Source organism: Bufo bufo, chromosome 2, assembly GCF_905171765.1.
Source record: "Bufo bufo chromosome 2, aBufBuf1.1, whole genome shotgun sequence".
In the NCBI taxonomy this organism is placed as follows: Eukaryota; Metazoa; Chordata; class Amphibia; order Anura; family Bufonidae; genus Bufo; species Bufo bufo.
In genome coordinates, this window is record NC_053390.1 from 358,945,163 (window position 1) to 358,962,822 (window position 17,660).

The 17,660-nt window shown below is 39.5% G+C and overlaps 1 protein-coding gene across 3 annotated transcripts in view; it reads left to right on the forward strand.

The window, feature by feature from the left end:
- The window catches only part of SLC1A1 (solute carrier family 1 member 1), an 85,811-nt gene that overhangs the window by 49,294 nt on the left and 18,857 nt on the right, over positions 1 to 17,660 (forward strand). For all 3 annotated transcript variants that reach the window (XM_040417129.1, XM_040417130.1, XM_040417128.1), the window contains exons 2-8: positions 1,300 to 1,440; positions 2,500 to 2,592; positions 3,474 to 3,588; positions 7,497 to 7,539; positions 12,257 to 12,361; positions 13,320 to 13,504; positions 17,359 to 17,466. In XM_040417129.1, the coding sequence (XP_040273063.1) occupies positions 1,300 to 1,440; positions 2,500 to 2,592; positions 3,474 to 3,588; positions 7,497 to 7,539; positions 12,257 to 12,361; positions 13,320 to 13,504; positions 17,359 to 17,466 (790 nt within the window). The remainder of the gene's footprint in view (positions 1 to 1,299; positions 1,441 to 2,499; positions 2,593 to 3,473; positions 3,589 to 7,496; positions 7,540 to 12,256; positions 12,362 to 13,319; positions 13,505 to 17,358; positions 17,467 to 17,660) is intronic.

Here is a 17,660-nt window from a genome sequence, read left to right on the forward strand (position 1 = left end):
CGGCCGTAGGTCAGCCGCATCGGATCGCGGACCCATTCACTTTAATGGGTCCGCGATCCGGCCGTTCCGCTAAAAGATAGGACTTGTTCTATCTTTTAGCGGAACGGAAGTACGGGACGTAACCCCACGGAGGCACTCCGTAGTGCTTCCGAGGGGTCCCGTCCCGTGCGGCCGTTCCGCGATTCCGGATTAGCGGACCCATTGAAGTGAATGGGTCCGCATCCGTGATGCGGAATTCACACAGAACTGTGGCCGTGTATTGCGGCCCGCGATTTACGGGCCGCAATACGGCCACAGATCACACACGTTCGTGTGAACTTAGCCTAAGGATACCTGCGCATGTTGTGGATTACATGCATTATACGGTACCAGCATGAATGAGATGTGTGATTTATTTTTGTTTGTTTGGATTTCACCCTTTTCTCTGAAAAAGGTGAGATCTGTGGTAAATCCATAGAAAATTTCACAATAAAAAATGCAACATGCGTTTTTTTTTGTGTAGATTCGGTGCAGAAAATCCATTCTGATATTCTTTTTCGAAACCTGCACCTGTGTAGAGGTACCCTTATATTTCATATAACAGAGCAGATCTATCTGTTCACATCTAAGTCATGGTTTCCCCTATAAGCAGAAACCACGACACAGTGGCACATGATAGAACCAGAGGCACTTGAAGGGTCCGTTGTCTTTTTGGTGTAGCAGACTCTACAATGGCTTCTCCAGAAGGCACCTCCCACACCACTGTGAACATAGCTTTATTATGGATTCAGGATTCTACACATACAGTATATAATTAATCATAGACTGTTACCTGCCCTGCTTAATAAATTATACATAAGAAATGAGACTAGAAAGTTCAATTGAGCCACGGGGGCCTGTGGTCTTCACCAGCACATGATAAGTAGGAGTATAAGAAAGTAAAACAGTAGTCCAATGACTTAAATGCAGTAGACAGTGATACAAAATATACTACATGGAGTCATACATATCAGTATATTGTCTATGTTCTGTATAGCATGTCATCATTAGACACAGTGGCTTGTGAAGTCATTGACAAGTAGGTAGAGGGGGAGATCTAGCTTTTCTTTTACCGGACCTATCATATCTAAGCTATATCTTTATGAATTAAAGAATATACTGTACTTTATACTTCTAAAACTTTCCTACTCATTCATGTATTTACGGTATATAGATGTGTTTGCTGCATGCTGTAAACTTTGTATGTGTTCAGTTCACTACATATTAAATTCATATTTTTTTACATATGTTTAGTATGATTTTGTGTTTTTCCTTTTTAAGGTATTGGACTTGGGCTTTTGGTTCGTGAATATGGAAAACTTTCCAACTTGGACAAGTTTTACTTTGCATTTCCTGGAGAGATTCTGATGCGGATGCTAAAGCTCATCATTTTGCCATTGATTGTATCCAGCATGATCACAGGTACGTAATGTTTTGCTCGAGGACTCGTTTGGGCAACCAGTGGCAAGTCAAGGTGCGGCCCAGCATTTAGCAGTAACTGCAGTCCGGTACCAGCGGCTCAGGTTGCACATTTAATAGCACCCTTAAAACATAATGTGGAACTGAACCAGAAATAGTCCATGAGGGAAATTTATCAAAGACCGGTATTTTAGGCCAGTCTTTGATTTCCCCTGTGCCGCCAGAGGATGCGCTTAATTTATGTCGAGGCACACAACTCTATGTGCTCTTATAAATTAGGTGCATCTTACAGCAGTCCATGCACCTAAACTGAAATCTGTGCCAGCTCACAGTCATCATTTACACTAGAAAACTGGAGTAAATCATGATAAATATGCCAGGCCGATGGCCAACCCACATCCCACTTTCAACATGACCCTTTTTCAGAAAGCGATGAGGGCAGCATAGCACTTGTGCCTAGATTTATGTGCAATGGCATTTAAGAAGTCGCAAACTATAAAAATTCCCCCATGTCTTTTTTTATACTGTATATAGAAAACCAAGAAACGGTGTAGCCTCGTTAAACTAGACTTAAATATCACCTTGATAGAATGTCAGAATTACCAGGTGCACTGATCATTATTTTTTTATATATGGAGAAAGAGGAAATTATACAAAAAAAAAAATCATCACTTTCACCGTTGTTCTTGTCCCCAGCAAGACACAAAGTCTAAAATAAAATATCAAATTTAGCTTATCTGTCAGGCAAAGCTGGGGAGATTTCATAGGAAATCTCTTTGTGGTTATTTATCTCACCCGACCACCCAATACTATTTTATGACAATCTGGTGCAATATTCTATAGTGAACCCTATACCAAACAAACAAGTTACTAAAAAGAACACTACAGCCAATTTATGATGTAGATCATTTCTGTATATGAGCCTTAACACAGTTCTCAAAGGTTATAAATACCTCATACCTATACCTCATAAGATTTCATCTGTATGTTCTCATCCACAAGCCTCATAGTTTATCAGAATTACATTAGAGCTGTCATAATAACCATATATTATTTTCTTAGGTGTTGCTGCTTTGGATTCCAGCGTATCTGGGAAAATCGGTCTGCGAGCTATTGTGTATTATTTCAGCACTACAGTCTTAGCTGTTATTCTTGGTAATTATTTATATCTTATGGTTTAGTATATTGTAGTTTTCCTAACTCAGTGAAAGCCTTTTTAATACATGTGAAGTCATTCACAATGAGGCCTTTTCCGTAATATACTGTCTAGATGAGTCATCCGTCAAAACAGCTAAGAATAAGTGCATCTTTGCTAAGATTACGGTATTCTGTTCCAGCACAGTTGGCACTCAACAAATTCCATTAACTATAATGGGTTCTGTCGGGTGTCCGGAGCGAATACCTACATTTTGCTGGACAGAATACCTCTTCATGTACTTTGTCCTTTTTCGAATCTTTACGGAGACTCCTGCCAGGACCTCTGGCGCAGATTTGAACCTGGCGTTAGGCTGCTCATACACATCTAATATGTACTGGTTGAACCTTGCCAATTTGGGTGGCACCTGCCATCAATCTAATGTGCATGGGGGCCTCCCAACAACCTCAGTGACAGATGCTGGGTTATATAAGCCATCATAAGTTAGCGCTTTGACCATCCACTGGTTTCAGATAGGTGCTCCCAACTTTCATGTCTTTCCAAATAGATAATTGTGCAGGTCAGTTTTGCTTCGATGACTCATTGTTAGTCATTCAAATTCTGCACTGATTTACTGCACTTGTGTGTCTATATATCACCGTTAACATTGTGTGTATTTGAAATAGCGTATATTTTCCCATACAGGAGAGTTTGGTATACGACATACCTGTACTTGTTGCTTTGTAAAGTAAATGCAAAATTGAATAACGCTGTTTGTCACAAAAAAATACACACTCCAGACTTTATGAACACCATTTATCAAATAGCAAGTTTGAGGTGCGTTGGAAAGGCACTGCAATAGCACAGGAACCACAACTGAACTTTTATTGTTCATCTACAGGAATTGTTCTAGTTGTGAGCATCAAACCTGGAGTGTCTCAAAATGCAGATGAAATTGACAGAACAGGGAGTACACCAGAAGTCACTACTGTTGATGCACTGCTCGACCTGTTAAGGTAGGATAATAGTACTCATGTTCATAGGTAACTGGAAAGTTACATTCTCATTCTTTGCTCCATAGTGAAGTAGACATACCGCATATACTTTTCATGATGGCTATCTGACATACAAAAGGTGAAATGTTTTTCAGAACAACCCTGTATCAGTAAAGTAAAGCAAATATTATAGTAAATAAAACAACATAATCATAATGATTAGGGTATTTTTCGTAAATATTGGGGTGTTCTGAGATGGCGTATCTTTGGAATAGGTCATCAATATCAGATCGGTGGTGCCCTGAATCTCAGAATCCCCACCGACTAGCTATTTGTAGGGGCAGATGCTTCAGTGTTAACCTCTGTTAAGTCTACCTTTGCTCTGTATACTGTATATATCCTCAGCAGTGCAGGGTTAGGTAGGTTTGTCCCAATCGGAGAATACTTTGCACCACCAGACCAAAAGCAGACAGACACAATTAGGTAAAAAACGGAATAGGTTGTAGGGTTTGGACGAGCATTGCAGTCCCTTCTAATAGCTGATCAATGGGAGTACTGAGTAAGACCCCCACTAGTCTCATATCAATGACCTATCCTAAGGTTCCAAAAGCATCAGCTGTAAGATGAAAATAAATCTGAAGAACCTAAGGTGGCACATACAGATAGTACTTCCTAATCACAATATGTTACATACTGTATTTGGCGAAACTTTCGAAAATAACCGAACTCATAAAAAGCACAATATTTATCTAATTAATAATATACTGTATTTTCTGGGCAACAGTTTAATACTTGTATATATGTAGCCATTTCTGCTATTTTAACCATTTTTGGTGAGATTGATCTATCTAGATCAGGGGTCATCAACCTTTGGCACTCCGGCTGTTGTGAAACTGCAATTCCCAGCATGCTGTATTCATTTTTATGAGTTCTGACAAGAGCAGCGAAGGTATGCATGCTGGAAGTTGTAGCTTCACAACAGCTGGAGTGCCAGAGGTTGTCTATCCCTGATCTAGAGATGTAGATATACTGTATATATCTATTTATACAGTAAATTCAGTTGCAGTTTATATCAGAAGGCATATTTTAAGGTTCCTGTCTCTTAAACGTACCTTCTCTAATTTATATATTAAAGGGGTTTTCTGAGATTTTAATACTGATGACCTATCCTTTGGCCAAGGCCTCTCAGCTTTTCCTATCCATCAGTTCATCAGTCACATGGCCTAGGAGCAGCTCAGCCCCATTGAAGCGAATGGGGCTCAGTGCAATACCACACATAGCTGCTATACAATGTACAGCGCTGTGCTTCATAAGCTGCAAAAAAGCCTCGGTGCTCACAGGAATGCCAGTGCCTTCTCAAACAGCTGATCGGCAGCGGTGTCGGACCCCTATTGATCAGATACTGACTACCTATCCAGAGGATAGTTCATCGTTATTAAAATCTCAGAAAACCCTTTTAAAACACTGAATAGCAGCTTAGCTTTAAGCAATGTTTGGCAATATGTTAGATACGATATATACATTTTAAAAATAAATATTTGTATAGCTTTACATGCTGCTAACATACGACAGAGTCTTTCAGAGTTGTTTAATCCTTTTTGTTTCTTATACCAAATCTATTAAGACAATGGCTGAAGACTCAGGGAGAGATTTTTTTGTTCCTCCATGCCTGTTTTTTGGCATAGGTTGCAGTCCCCAGGTTTTCAACTTATTAAACACCATTGTGATCAAATTTAGATAAACTTGGCGTTTTAACGACAGTTTTGTTGGTTTCCAAAAGGGGGCGTGGTGAGGGTGGGACTTGGGGGGGGGGGGGCCATTCCGTCCACATTTATCATCATTTACAACATGACATAAATATATGCCAGCTGCACACTTTGTCATGTTATAATGGGCAATGTCCAATTTAAATGAGCTTTACTTAGAAAAAGGTACACTGTGCCATAAATTCAGTGTACTCATTTACGAAAGCTCCTCAAAGGTATTATCAATATATATGGCATTCTAGGTAATCTTAAAGATAACGGTTGCTGAATAACAGACAGAGAGAGCTGTTGTGACTAGGCAGCTAATGCACAACAACAAAATGTTGCAGTTAAGGTCATTTATGGTCACAATTAACATCAGTGCTACAGTAATACCTTCATGCAAATTCAGGAAAGACAAATGAAATAGGTTCTGCTATATATTGCACAGATATACAGAACTTAGAGCATATGTGGATGCATGCGATCCAGGAATTAAAGGACTCTTTTGGGAGTTTAATAATGAGGACCTGTCCTTAGCATAGGTTATCAATATCAGATCAGCAGGGGTTCAACTGAAGCTTCTGTGTTCCAGAACCAGGCATTGGAATAACCATAGCTTCGTTGCTGTGCCTGGTTACTGCAGTGCTTCCTCCTATATGAACAATAGGTCAGTAATATTAAACTCCCCTATACATTTTTAATTGATTGGCACTTGTCAGAGTGAAAGGTAGCGCTATTCATCATTGTCTCCTGTGGTAGTTTTGAATTTTTTGGACTTTTCTTTATTTTTTTGTGTTATTTTATGCAAAAAACGGATTTTTCAGAAGTACAAGTCCTAAAGTAGAGTAGCTACTGTTGTTACCTTTACAATTGATCAAAGTTGTTGTAAGAGTTTTTACCAAAAATAATCTGTCTTTAATTTTCATGTTTCTAAAATTATTTGTTTGATTTTATTTTCTGAAGAGCATTTAATATAGTATTAGATAATCAGCATAGAAGAGGTGTCTGTATGAAAGTGTAAAAGAAAGTTAGACAAGCACCTCCAAGCTATGTATAAAAAGAGGCGTTAAAAGTGCAAGCTACCATGGCTGCAGTGTAAAAGCAAACAAGGACTAAGAGTAGCAGCACATTGCTTTATGCGCAAAGACACATGCAAACAATGGAAACACGAATAACTGTAGACTGCACTACTGCTATACTTACTGTATGAAAATTAAAAGCTCTTTGCGCATATTTTTGATCAAAAGTGTGTTGGGCCGATCTGCTAGCGACAAGGTGGCTTCCAAAAGATGGGACCTACACTAAAAGACTTTCCTATCCTGGGAAACCAAGCTATGTGATACTCTTTATTAGAAGCACTAGGCATATGGACAGTGCACGATCTAAATAGGAGTAGCCACTCCAACAAAAATACAATTCAAAAGAAAGTAAGACCACTTACCTCCAAGCTATGTATAAAAAGAGGGGTTCATGTGTAAGCTACCATGGCTGCGATGTAAAAGCAAACATTTAAACTTCGGATTGGCACATGTGCCAGAGTGGAAGGTAGCTCTTGTTGTTATTGTCTCCCATGGTAGAATACCTTTAGTTGTTTGGAATTTTTGGACTTAGATTTTTAGATTTTTTGGTGTTATTTTATATAAATAACTGACTTTTCAAAGGTGCAGGTCTTAAAGTACAGTAGCTTTTGTTGTCACCTTCACAGTTTATCAAAGTTGTTGTAAAAGTTTATACCAAAAATCATTTGTCTTTAATTTGTATGTTTCTAAATGCTTTGTGTGGTTCTATTTTCAAGAACATTTCATTTAGAGTTAGATAATCAACATGGAAGAAGTTTCTTAACTGTATGAACCATGAGCCTATGGAACTCAGTGCCTCATGATGTTATGATAGTTGAGCAATGAAGGATTCTAAAAGAGGTCTGGATATCTTTCTAGAAATAAAAAAAACATTACAACTTATAGGCAGTAGATAGAGACTGGAGATGGGTCATTGATACAGGGAGTTATTATGACATACTTGGATTTGGGACAAAATTTGTAGATGTAACTAGATCAGTCTGCACTTTATTTTGTTACGGAAATGGAATAAGTGTGGACATATCTGTGTTGTATATCTTTTAATACGTCATTATTGTCTTTGAGAATGGCGTTCTTAACTAAACATATGCTTACCTCTTAGAAATATGTTCCCGGAAAATCTTGTCCAGGCATGCTTCCAACAGGTAAGACAACACCCTTCATTTATTGCTTTTCACATATAATTCAGTATTGTCCAGTAATTTGCTAATGACCGTAGATCACATGTTATTATTTTTGGATGATTTTGCTTATATCATATCACTACAAGTTATTAGCTTGCAGAAGACTAAAGAAATGTTGCCCAATTTGATGTTTGTGGAGAATTGCAGAATTATCCCTTAGGAATTATGCTGAGCTCCAGGATAATGTGTTAATGTGTCTTAGGGTACTTTCACACTTGCGGCAGAGTGATCTGGCAAGCAGTTCCGTCGCCGGAACTGCCTGCCAGACCCGGCAACCTGCATGCAAACGGACAGCATTTGTAGACGGATCCGGATGCGGATCTGTCTTACAAATGCATTGCAAGAAGGGATCCGTCTCTCCAGATGTCATCCGGAGAAACGGATCGGTTATATATTTTTTTCACATTTTTACCGGAAGGACGGATCCGGCATTGCTGTATTTTTAATGCCGAATCCAGCACTAATACATTTCAATGTAAATTAATTTCAGCAACTTATCTGGAATTTTGGACAGAGATAATACAGCAGCATGCTGCGGTATTTCCTCCGTACAAAACGCCATTCAGTGACTGAACCAATGACATCCTGATGCATCCTGAACGGATTTCTCTCCATTCAGAATGCATTAGGATAAAACTGATCAGTTCTTTTCCGGTATAGAGCCCCTATGACGGAACTCAGTGCCGGAAAAGAAAAACGTGCAGGACGTTTGGCATTTGCCAGAGAACACCAAGATTGGCAAATTCGCCACTGGCGCCCTGTGCTCTTCACAGATGAAAGCAGGTTCACACTGAGCACATGTGACAGACGTGACAGAGTCTGGAGACGCCGTGGAGAACGTTCTGCTGCCTGCAACATCCTCCAGCATGACCGGTTTGGCATTAGGTCAGTAATGGTGTGGGGTGGCATTTCTTTGGAGGGCTGCACAGCCCTCCATGTGCTCGCCAGAGGTAGCCTGACTGCCATTAGGTACCGAGATGAGATCCTCAGACCCCTTGTGAGACCATATGCTGGTGCGGTTGGCCCTGGGTTCCTCCTAATGCAAGACAATGCTAGACCTCATGTGGCTGGAGTGTGTCAGCAATTCCTGCAAGACAAAGGCATTGATGCTATGGACTGGCCCGCCCGTTCCCCAGACCTGAATCCAATTGAGCACATCTGGGACATCATGTCTCGCTCTATCCACCAACATCACGTTGCACCACAGACTGTCCAGGAGTTGGCAGATGCTTTAGTCCAGGTCTGGGAGGAGATCCCTCAGGAGACCGTCTGCCACCTCATCAGGAGCATGCACAGGCGTTGTAGGGAGGTCATACAGGCACGTGGAGGCCACACACACTACTGAGCCTCATTTTGACTTGTTTTAAGGACATTACATCAAAGTTGGATCAGCCTGTAGTGTGTTTTTCCACTTTAATTTTGAGTGTGACTCCATTTTTTTTTTTTTGTGTGATTTTGCAGATCATATGTGTACCGAGCAGGTCAGATCTCTCTTACCCGATATCCCGCTGTGTGTGAGTGAGCTGTTGCTGCCTGGCGTGGTCCTCTACGCACGTTTCGCGTTAGCTTCTTCAGGAGGATTGAATTGAAGAAGCTAACGCGAAACGTGCGTAGAGGACCACGCCAGGCAGCGACAGCTCACTCACACACAGCGGGATATCGGGTAAGAGAGATCTGATGCATATACCTGTATACTTGATGTACTGAGCCGGCTATATTACATATGTATCATCGGTACCCGCTAGACTCGCACCCCATATTGAGGCTAATTATCAAGATAGATATGTTCCTTGATGGATATATGTGATGCTGACTTTTAGTAATCCCGCTGCGAATATCACATGTAATTTCCTCTAGCTGTATTGTTATGGGATCTTTGTGAGCTGCTGATGTGGGCACTTTGTATTGTCTCTAATTTGTATTAGTGTATATGTTTTTATGTCCAATAAATTTTTTGATATTTTGGGTATTTTGTGGTACCTGTTCTCTTTGTTGATATATATTTAGGGGGTACACCCGTGCAAGCACTAGGTGGTGTCGATCCAGTTGATTGGTAACACTTAATAAATGTGGAAAAACAGGTACACCACTTTATGGCACAAATTGCACAAGAATCCTGATGCATTTTCATTACTATCATTTTGGGTGGGTTGGAGGTGAAATGCAGTGCAATCTATCTGCAGGCAGCATGTTATACTGAATATGCAAGTGAATCATTTCCCCCAAAAAACTGTATATCAGTCTGCTCAGCTCCTTCTCTATAACCTGCTTTCTGCAGATTGCTCTGCATTTCCATGGTGACAGGTTCCCTTTAAAGAATCATATGCTGCCATCTGACGGTTGATAACCTCTTGAAAACAAATTGCATGCGTGTCTGTTTTTCAATTCAAACTGAAATTGTCTCCTCTTTGATATCTTGTTTAATTGTGGATTTCTCAAATAGTAATTTTCTGATTGATTGTAGCTGTAGGAGTGGTCTGAAAACACTAGCCTAGTTCAAAATCTATGCTCCTTCATATACAGTTTATCCCGATGTTGAGCACCCTATAATATACAGACCACTTGAAGACTTCAGACTGATGAATTACAGATGTGATGTATAGTTCAGTCAAAATAGCTCCAGAACAGATTCAAATGTAGGTTAACTGTACCAGTATCAGATGAGTTATAGTACCTCCACTATTTTCAATACAGCAATTTCAGGCTGGGTTTCCACATTCAAGTTGTTTGGTGCCGTTTTTGAAGCAAGAACTAGGAACAATTTATAAACTGTATGAAAAACCTGAATGTGAAAGCCCATCCTTAGAAAAATACATTCTAGGACAGGGGTGCACAACCTTTTTTGGTCTGAGGGCCGCATTGTCACATTGCTCTATTTCAAGGTTGCCGCAAATAAATGTTGATCGGCGCTAATTTGCATCGGCCTATTACACAGGCATATGTAAAGGGACTGGGGATGAATGATCGCTACCACTGTCATTCCTCCTTCATTTAGTTATATTGATTATCAGTAGCACATCCCTGATTACACAGATGTGCGGCACAATTATACCAGCCAGATATCAGGAATGAGCGTTCCTATGAACACTTATTCCCAGTAATTGACCTGAATATCTCTGTGTATTAGGGGCTTAAAGGGATTTCCCAGTAAAAATTAATTTTTAATACATTCCTGCAGCAGGGCCCCTGAAACCGAAGAGTTAAACTTACCTGCTCCCTGCCGCTCCGGTCCTCTGCGCTGCCCCCACTGCCTCCATCTTCCAGTCCCTGCGCTGTTTTCACCTGGCAGTGCATGGCCATGGTCACATGCAGCTCTCAAGCCAATGACTGGCTTCAGCGGTGATGTGACCACAAGCCGATGTGACCTTGGCCATGCACTGCCAGGTGTAAACAGCGCGGGAACCAGAAGATGGAGGCAGTGGGGGAAGCGCAGAGGACCAGAGCAGCGTGGAGCAGTTAAGTATAAATCTTCTGTTTCAAGGGCCATGCTGCAAGAACTTGTTAAAAAATCTTTTTTACAGGAAAAACTCTGAAAAGTGTCGACATTTCCCTCCATCCTGCCTCTTATTCATAAATCAGTGCTTTCCTTTACTGCAGAGGACGGCGCTCATTGGTTATTACCACCTTCTGCCCCCCAGTTACAGGCGCCATGTAATAACCAGTAGGCATTTTCCCTTACTAGTGGGGAAAGCGCTTATTGGTAAACCCTTTAATAACCCGGCCTGAAGATACACTTTTTTTGTGATTTAGCGCACTTGGTGGTTCAAACCATTGTAACTTTTTTATGTTTTATGTGTTGGGACTGCCAAAATAATTTTTGCAAAAATTTTTTACTTGACACATAGGTCCTTTTTGTTAATTTTTCACTTTTTCCTTTTTATTTTTTACTTTTATTTGTATTTTATTAATATTTTATTGTATTATTTTTTTTAATTGGTTTATTACTTATTTTTTAAATATATTTTTGCCACATAATATGTTCCCCAAGAGGTCATAAAAAGACTGTGGGGGACAATGAACACTATTATTTTGCACTTTTTATTTTTTTATTTTATTTGTATTTTATTATTATTGTTATTACTTTAAATTATTTTCTTATAATTTTCAATTTATTTTTATATATATTTATGTCACATAATATGTCCCCCAAGGAATCAAAAAAAGCGTGTTGGGGGACAGTGAACACTCAATTTTAAAATTTTTACTAATTTTTACCTATTTATTTTGCCACATTATATTTTATTTATTTTTTTCTTTCATTTGTGTTTTATTATATTTTTATTTATTTTTTTCAATAATTTTTTAACTTTTTTTTTTTATATACTTTTTCCACATAATTTGTTCCAAGAGGTCACTGAAAGACCTTTGGGAGACAATATAAGATTTTTTTTTTGCACTATTTCCACTGTAACTGGGGCATCGAAAGGATCCCCAGTTACAGGGAAAACCAGCCTGCTGTGGGGGCATTGTACAGGGCACTGCATAGCATCCAGCAGGACGGGGGCCGCAAACCATGGCTATAGGGGCCGTATAGGTCCCGTAGGCCGTGGGTTGTGCACCCCTGTTCTAGGAGAACCTAGCATATATATGGTTTAAGTTTAAAATCAAGCCTTAGTAGTTCTTAACTATACAATCAAAGAATCTGGGACAATAACACATAGAATATTTTCTATTACAGTACAAAACCAAGCGTGAAGAGCTGAAACCATCAAAGGAACCTGACAAGAACAGCACCATTCAGAATAATAGTACCTTGGATCTGTTTTCGACAGGAGATCAGGAGGTAAAATGCAGTTTTGCTTAATACGTTTTATGTTGATGCCATGGATGTCCAGCTTAGTTTATTGATGCTTGGATCCAACATTCCTCATTTTGTATTCTGTACATGGTATAATGGTATAATTTTGTCTTTCCATGCATTTTTTTAAATAAGATATAGAGAGCCAATTGCTGAAATGCTATAGGTCAGTCTAAAGGACAAATCCATTGTCATTGCAAATGAAGAAACTGTAGTAGGGGCCTTTGCTGTATATTTGCAAGTTGCCTCTTGGGTGAGTATAGACGTGTGTGAAATAAAAAGGGTATACTTTTCTGTAAAGGGTGTATTAGACACCCCAATTATGCGATTATCGGGAGGGAAGCATTTTCTTCCGGCAATCGGCAGATAGCTAGCAGAGGACACTGCTGCCACTACTTGCAGCATGGGGAGGAGCGATCGCTATGCTATTGCTCATCCCCATTCAGGACAGCGGTGTGCCGGCGGCAGGTCGCTATTAGACAGTGCAATCTGCTGCCAGCAAATCCAGATCTTTCAGCATGCTGAAAGGTCTGGACTGCCCAATGAATGAGCGCTTGCTCGTTCATTGGGCATTTAGAGGCAGTATTAGACTGCGAGATGATCGCATAGGAACGCTTGTTAGCGATTATCGGCCAGAAAATCTGGCAGTCTAATATACCCTTAAGAGATGATTGGACTGGATTGTCCAGCTGGCAGCAGAAATTAAGGTGTCTCTATAGAATTCAGCTTACAAGCCAACAAAATGTAGGTAGTAGAGATAATGGAGCACAGACAGGAGGGGGTGAGTAGAATAAAACAGCATATTTGAATAGGAGAGATGTATGCGAGAGGCAGTAACTTTGGTAAAGCATCCATTTTTGTATTTGTTAAATAAGATGATAGATGTTTGTTTGATCGACCTGTCCTGTATTCTTTTAAGTTAGGATTCATTTTGCTCTTACAGAACAAAACAAAGGAATACAAAATTGTTGGCCTCTACAGCGATGGGGTCAATGTCCTAGGCCTCATTGTCTTTTGCCTTGTATTTGGAGTTGTCATCGGAAAAATGGGGGAGAAGGGACAAGTTTTGGTGGATTTTTTCAATGCACTAAATGATGCAACAATGCAAATAGTCCAGATCATCATGTGGTAAGTGATGAAGATTTATCATACCTAGCAAGCAACACATGCACATACTTAAACTGGACCTGTTACCACAAAATGCACTGCAATCGGTAAGCACCATGTTATCGGACTGTGATGGCTAACCTCCGGCACTCCAGCTGTGGTAAAACTACAACTCCAAAGATGTACACTCGCTTGGCTGTTCTCAGAACTCTATAAAAAATGGAGCATCACTGTTATACGAGAAGTTGCGCAGATTAAGATATATATATGTATATGTATATCTTTGCTTTTGTATATCTTTGTATATCTGTATACAAATGTATATCTTTGCTTTTGTATATCTTTGTATATCTGTATACAAATGTATATCTTTGCTTTTTCTAACAGCTATCGGTGTAGGGAAGAGGTGTTACCAGTGACTGACAGCTATCTCTGCCCTTATACACATAATGCTATCAATCACTGATAACACCCCCCTCCTGTACCGATAGCTGTTCACAGGAGGTGTAAAAAGCAAAGATATAAATGTATAAATTACAAGTTTTATAGATTTTTTTTTCCCCAGAAAACTATATAGTAATTCACTCAGCCCCTCCTGCTCTATAACATGGCACTTTCAGATTGTATTGCATTTTGTGGTATTCTTTAAGAAAACAGAGAAACAATGGGATATATGAATTGCTGTCTACCTACTGTCTATCGACGTAATTACAAGAATAAAGAAAAATGTAGTTAATAGCCATTTACAAGTTTAAGTGGTTTAGTAGTTTTGTCCTAATATCCGTGTATGACGGAACAAGAATCTATTCTATTCCATATTCCAGAAAGAATGAAAGGTGAACACTATCTATCTATCTATCTGTTTATCTATCTATCATGCTAATAATTGTTATATATATTCAAAGAATATATATATATATATATATATATATATATATATATACAGTGCCTTGCAAAAGTATTCACCCCCTGACTTTTTTCGTATTTTGTTACATTACAGCCTTAAGTTCAATGTTTTGTTAATCTGAATTTTATGTGATTGATCAGAACACAATAGTCTAAGTTGGTGAAGTGAAATGAGAAAAATATATAAATAAAACTATTGTTTAGAAATAGAAAACAGAAAATTGGCATATGCGTATGTATTCACCCCCTTTGTTAGGAAGCCCATAAAAAGCTCTGTGGCAACCAGTTACCTTCAGAAGTCACATAATTAGTGAAATGATGTCCACCTGTGTGCAATCTAAGTGTCACATGATCTGTCATTACATATACCCACCTTTTTTGAAAGGGCCCAGAGGCTGAAACACCTAAGCAAGAGGCATCACTAACCAAACACTGCCTTGAAGACCAAGGAACTCTCCAAACAAGTAAGGGACAATGTTGTTGAGAAGTACAAGTCAGGGTTAGGTTATAAAAAAATATCCAAATCTTTGATGATCCCCAGGAGCACCATCAAATCTATCATAACCAAATGGAAAGAACATGGCACAACAGCAAACCTGCCAAGAGACGGCCGCCCACCAAAACTCAAGGACCAGGCAAGGAGGGCATTACTCAGAGAGACAGCACAGAGACCTAAGGTAACCCTGGAGGAGCTGCAGAGTTCCACAGCAGAGACTTCAGTATATGTACATAGGACGACAATAAGCCGTACGCTCCATTGAGATGGGCTTTATGGCAGAGTGGCCAGAAGAAAGCCATTACTTTCAGCTAAAAACAAAAAGGCACGTTGTGAGTTTGCGAAAAGGCATGTGGGAGACTCTCAAAATGTATGGAGGAAGGTGATCTGGTCTGATGAGACTAAAATGAAACGTTTCGTCCATCACAGAAAACCCTATGTCTGGCGCAAACCCAACACATCACATCACCCAAAGAACACAATCCCCACGGTGAAACATGGTATGGCAGCATCAGGCTGGGGGGATGGGACTGGGAAACTGGTCAGAGATGAGGGAAAGATGGATGGTGCTAAATACAGGGATATTCTTAAGCAAAACCTGTACCACTCTGTGCATGATCTGAGGCTAGGACGGAGGTTCACCTTCCAGCAGAACAATGACCCCAAACACTCTGCTAAAGCAACACTTGAGTGGATTAAGGGGAAACATGTAAATGTGTTTGGAATGGCCTAGTCCAGCCATGCTCAACCTGTGGCCCTCCAGCTGTTTCAAAACTACAACTCCCATCATCCCTGACAGCCTACAGCTATCATCCTACAGAAGGGCATTGTGGGAGTTGTAGTTTTACAACAGCTGGAGGGCCGCAGGTTGAGCATCCCTGGCCTAGTCAAAGCCCAGATTCCAATCCAATAGAAAATCTGTGGTCAGACTTAAAGATTGCTGTTCACAAGTGCAAACCATCCAACTTAAAGGAACTGGAGCAGTTTTGCAAGGAGGAATGGGCAAAAATCCCACTGGTAAGACATGGCAAGCTCATAGAGACTTATTCAAAGCGACTTGGAGCTGTGATTGCCGCAAAAGGTGGCTCTACAAAGTATTTATATAATAATAAAAAAAGCCTCAGTACGTTGCCTAATAGCGTCGCAGGTCCCAATGGTGAAGTGGGTGCAGTTCACACAAATAAATGCGTTTCTTTTTGTTGGACCGCGCTGCCTCAGAAGTCGCAGAAATTGACTTTAGGGGGGTGAATAGTAATGCACATTGACTTTTTCTGTTATTTTGTCCTATTTGTTGTTTGCTTCACAATAAAAAAAGAAAAAACATCTTCAAAGTTGTGGGCATGTTCTGTAAATTAAAAGATGCAAATCCTCGAACAATCCAAAATATGAAAAAAGTCAAGGGGGGGTGAATACTTTTGCAAGGCACTGTATATTTATATATATATATAGGTAAGAAAACCGGACAGCACTCCAAGTAAAAAGCAAATGGTGTTTATTCATCCATGTGGAAGGCAACGTTTCAGCTCATACAAAGAGCCTTTCTCAAGCAATGAACACAAGTGCATCATGGGGTATAAATAGTCCAACCCCTGTCATATAGCAATAAACATCAATTAACATATTATACAGAAATAAAGTGCTGAAAATACCATAAAAAACATATTAATTCATACAAAGTGCATATGGTCCATGTGCGGACAAAACCATAAATAATACAGTGTATATCCAATGATAAACATACAAAATACATGATAAAGTGCCAAGTGCCAATCATTGTATACATCTGTGCATCATTAATATATAAATAAGTGGGAGGAGTGATGCGATGCTGAAATACAAAGAGAGAGTGATGACATAACCTGTACGAGCACCTGAGTCCCACATGCCCGCTGCTGCCGAATCCGGCGTTCGTTTGGGGCGTTATTAGGGGCAGTGCTGGAGCTGTGGCAGAGAAAGGAGAAGTGCATTATGAATTTGGAAGTGCTACATATAGTACATAAACAAATCAGAATAAGTTATTTACATTATGAAAATGGGTCAGGAGAGTCCAAACTGAAAAAAACATGGGAAAATGATGTAAGCAACCACATGAGTATATTTGCTAAAAACTATAGTATGTCCGGAAAATCGCTTTAAGCCTATCACTACCATTCATATGCAATATATGTATACCAAATTTACTATAAAGCCCACTGAACTTTAAATAGTGTGAAAAAATTAGTTTAGGAATAAATGGGTACACTTTTCAGCTGGTCTCTGTAATAAACAGTGAAGATATGGTAACTAGAAATGATTGAACTCTGGTGATATTTTAGAAATGTACAGTTCACAAGTTGGCTGTTTTTCTTCAAATACTTGTCTCTCTTCCTGAATTCAATAGTTTACTTACTGTCATTTACAGGCTGTCATTGTTTCTTACTAGTCATATAACTTTTCATTTAAATAACACATATACTTATTTCATGCATTTTAGGTACATGCCCATTGGCATCTTGTTTTTGATTGCAGGGAAGATAATTGAAGTTAATGACTGGGAGATCTTTCGTAAGCTTGGTCTTTATATGGCAACAGTATTAAGTGGGTACGTTTTTGTGTAACAAATAAAACATACATGTGTTTATGTGTGGATTTACTAATCCTATGGAAGGTGTAAACTTAGGGGGTAATGTATCAAAGTCACTGTGCTACAAAAATGTAGTGATTTTGCCTGTTTTGGCCGTTGTGGGCATTTGCGCCAAGGTTATGCTGTTTGTAGGGTGGAGTACAGTTTACCAG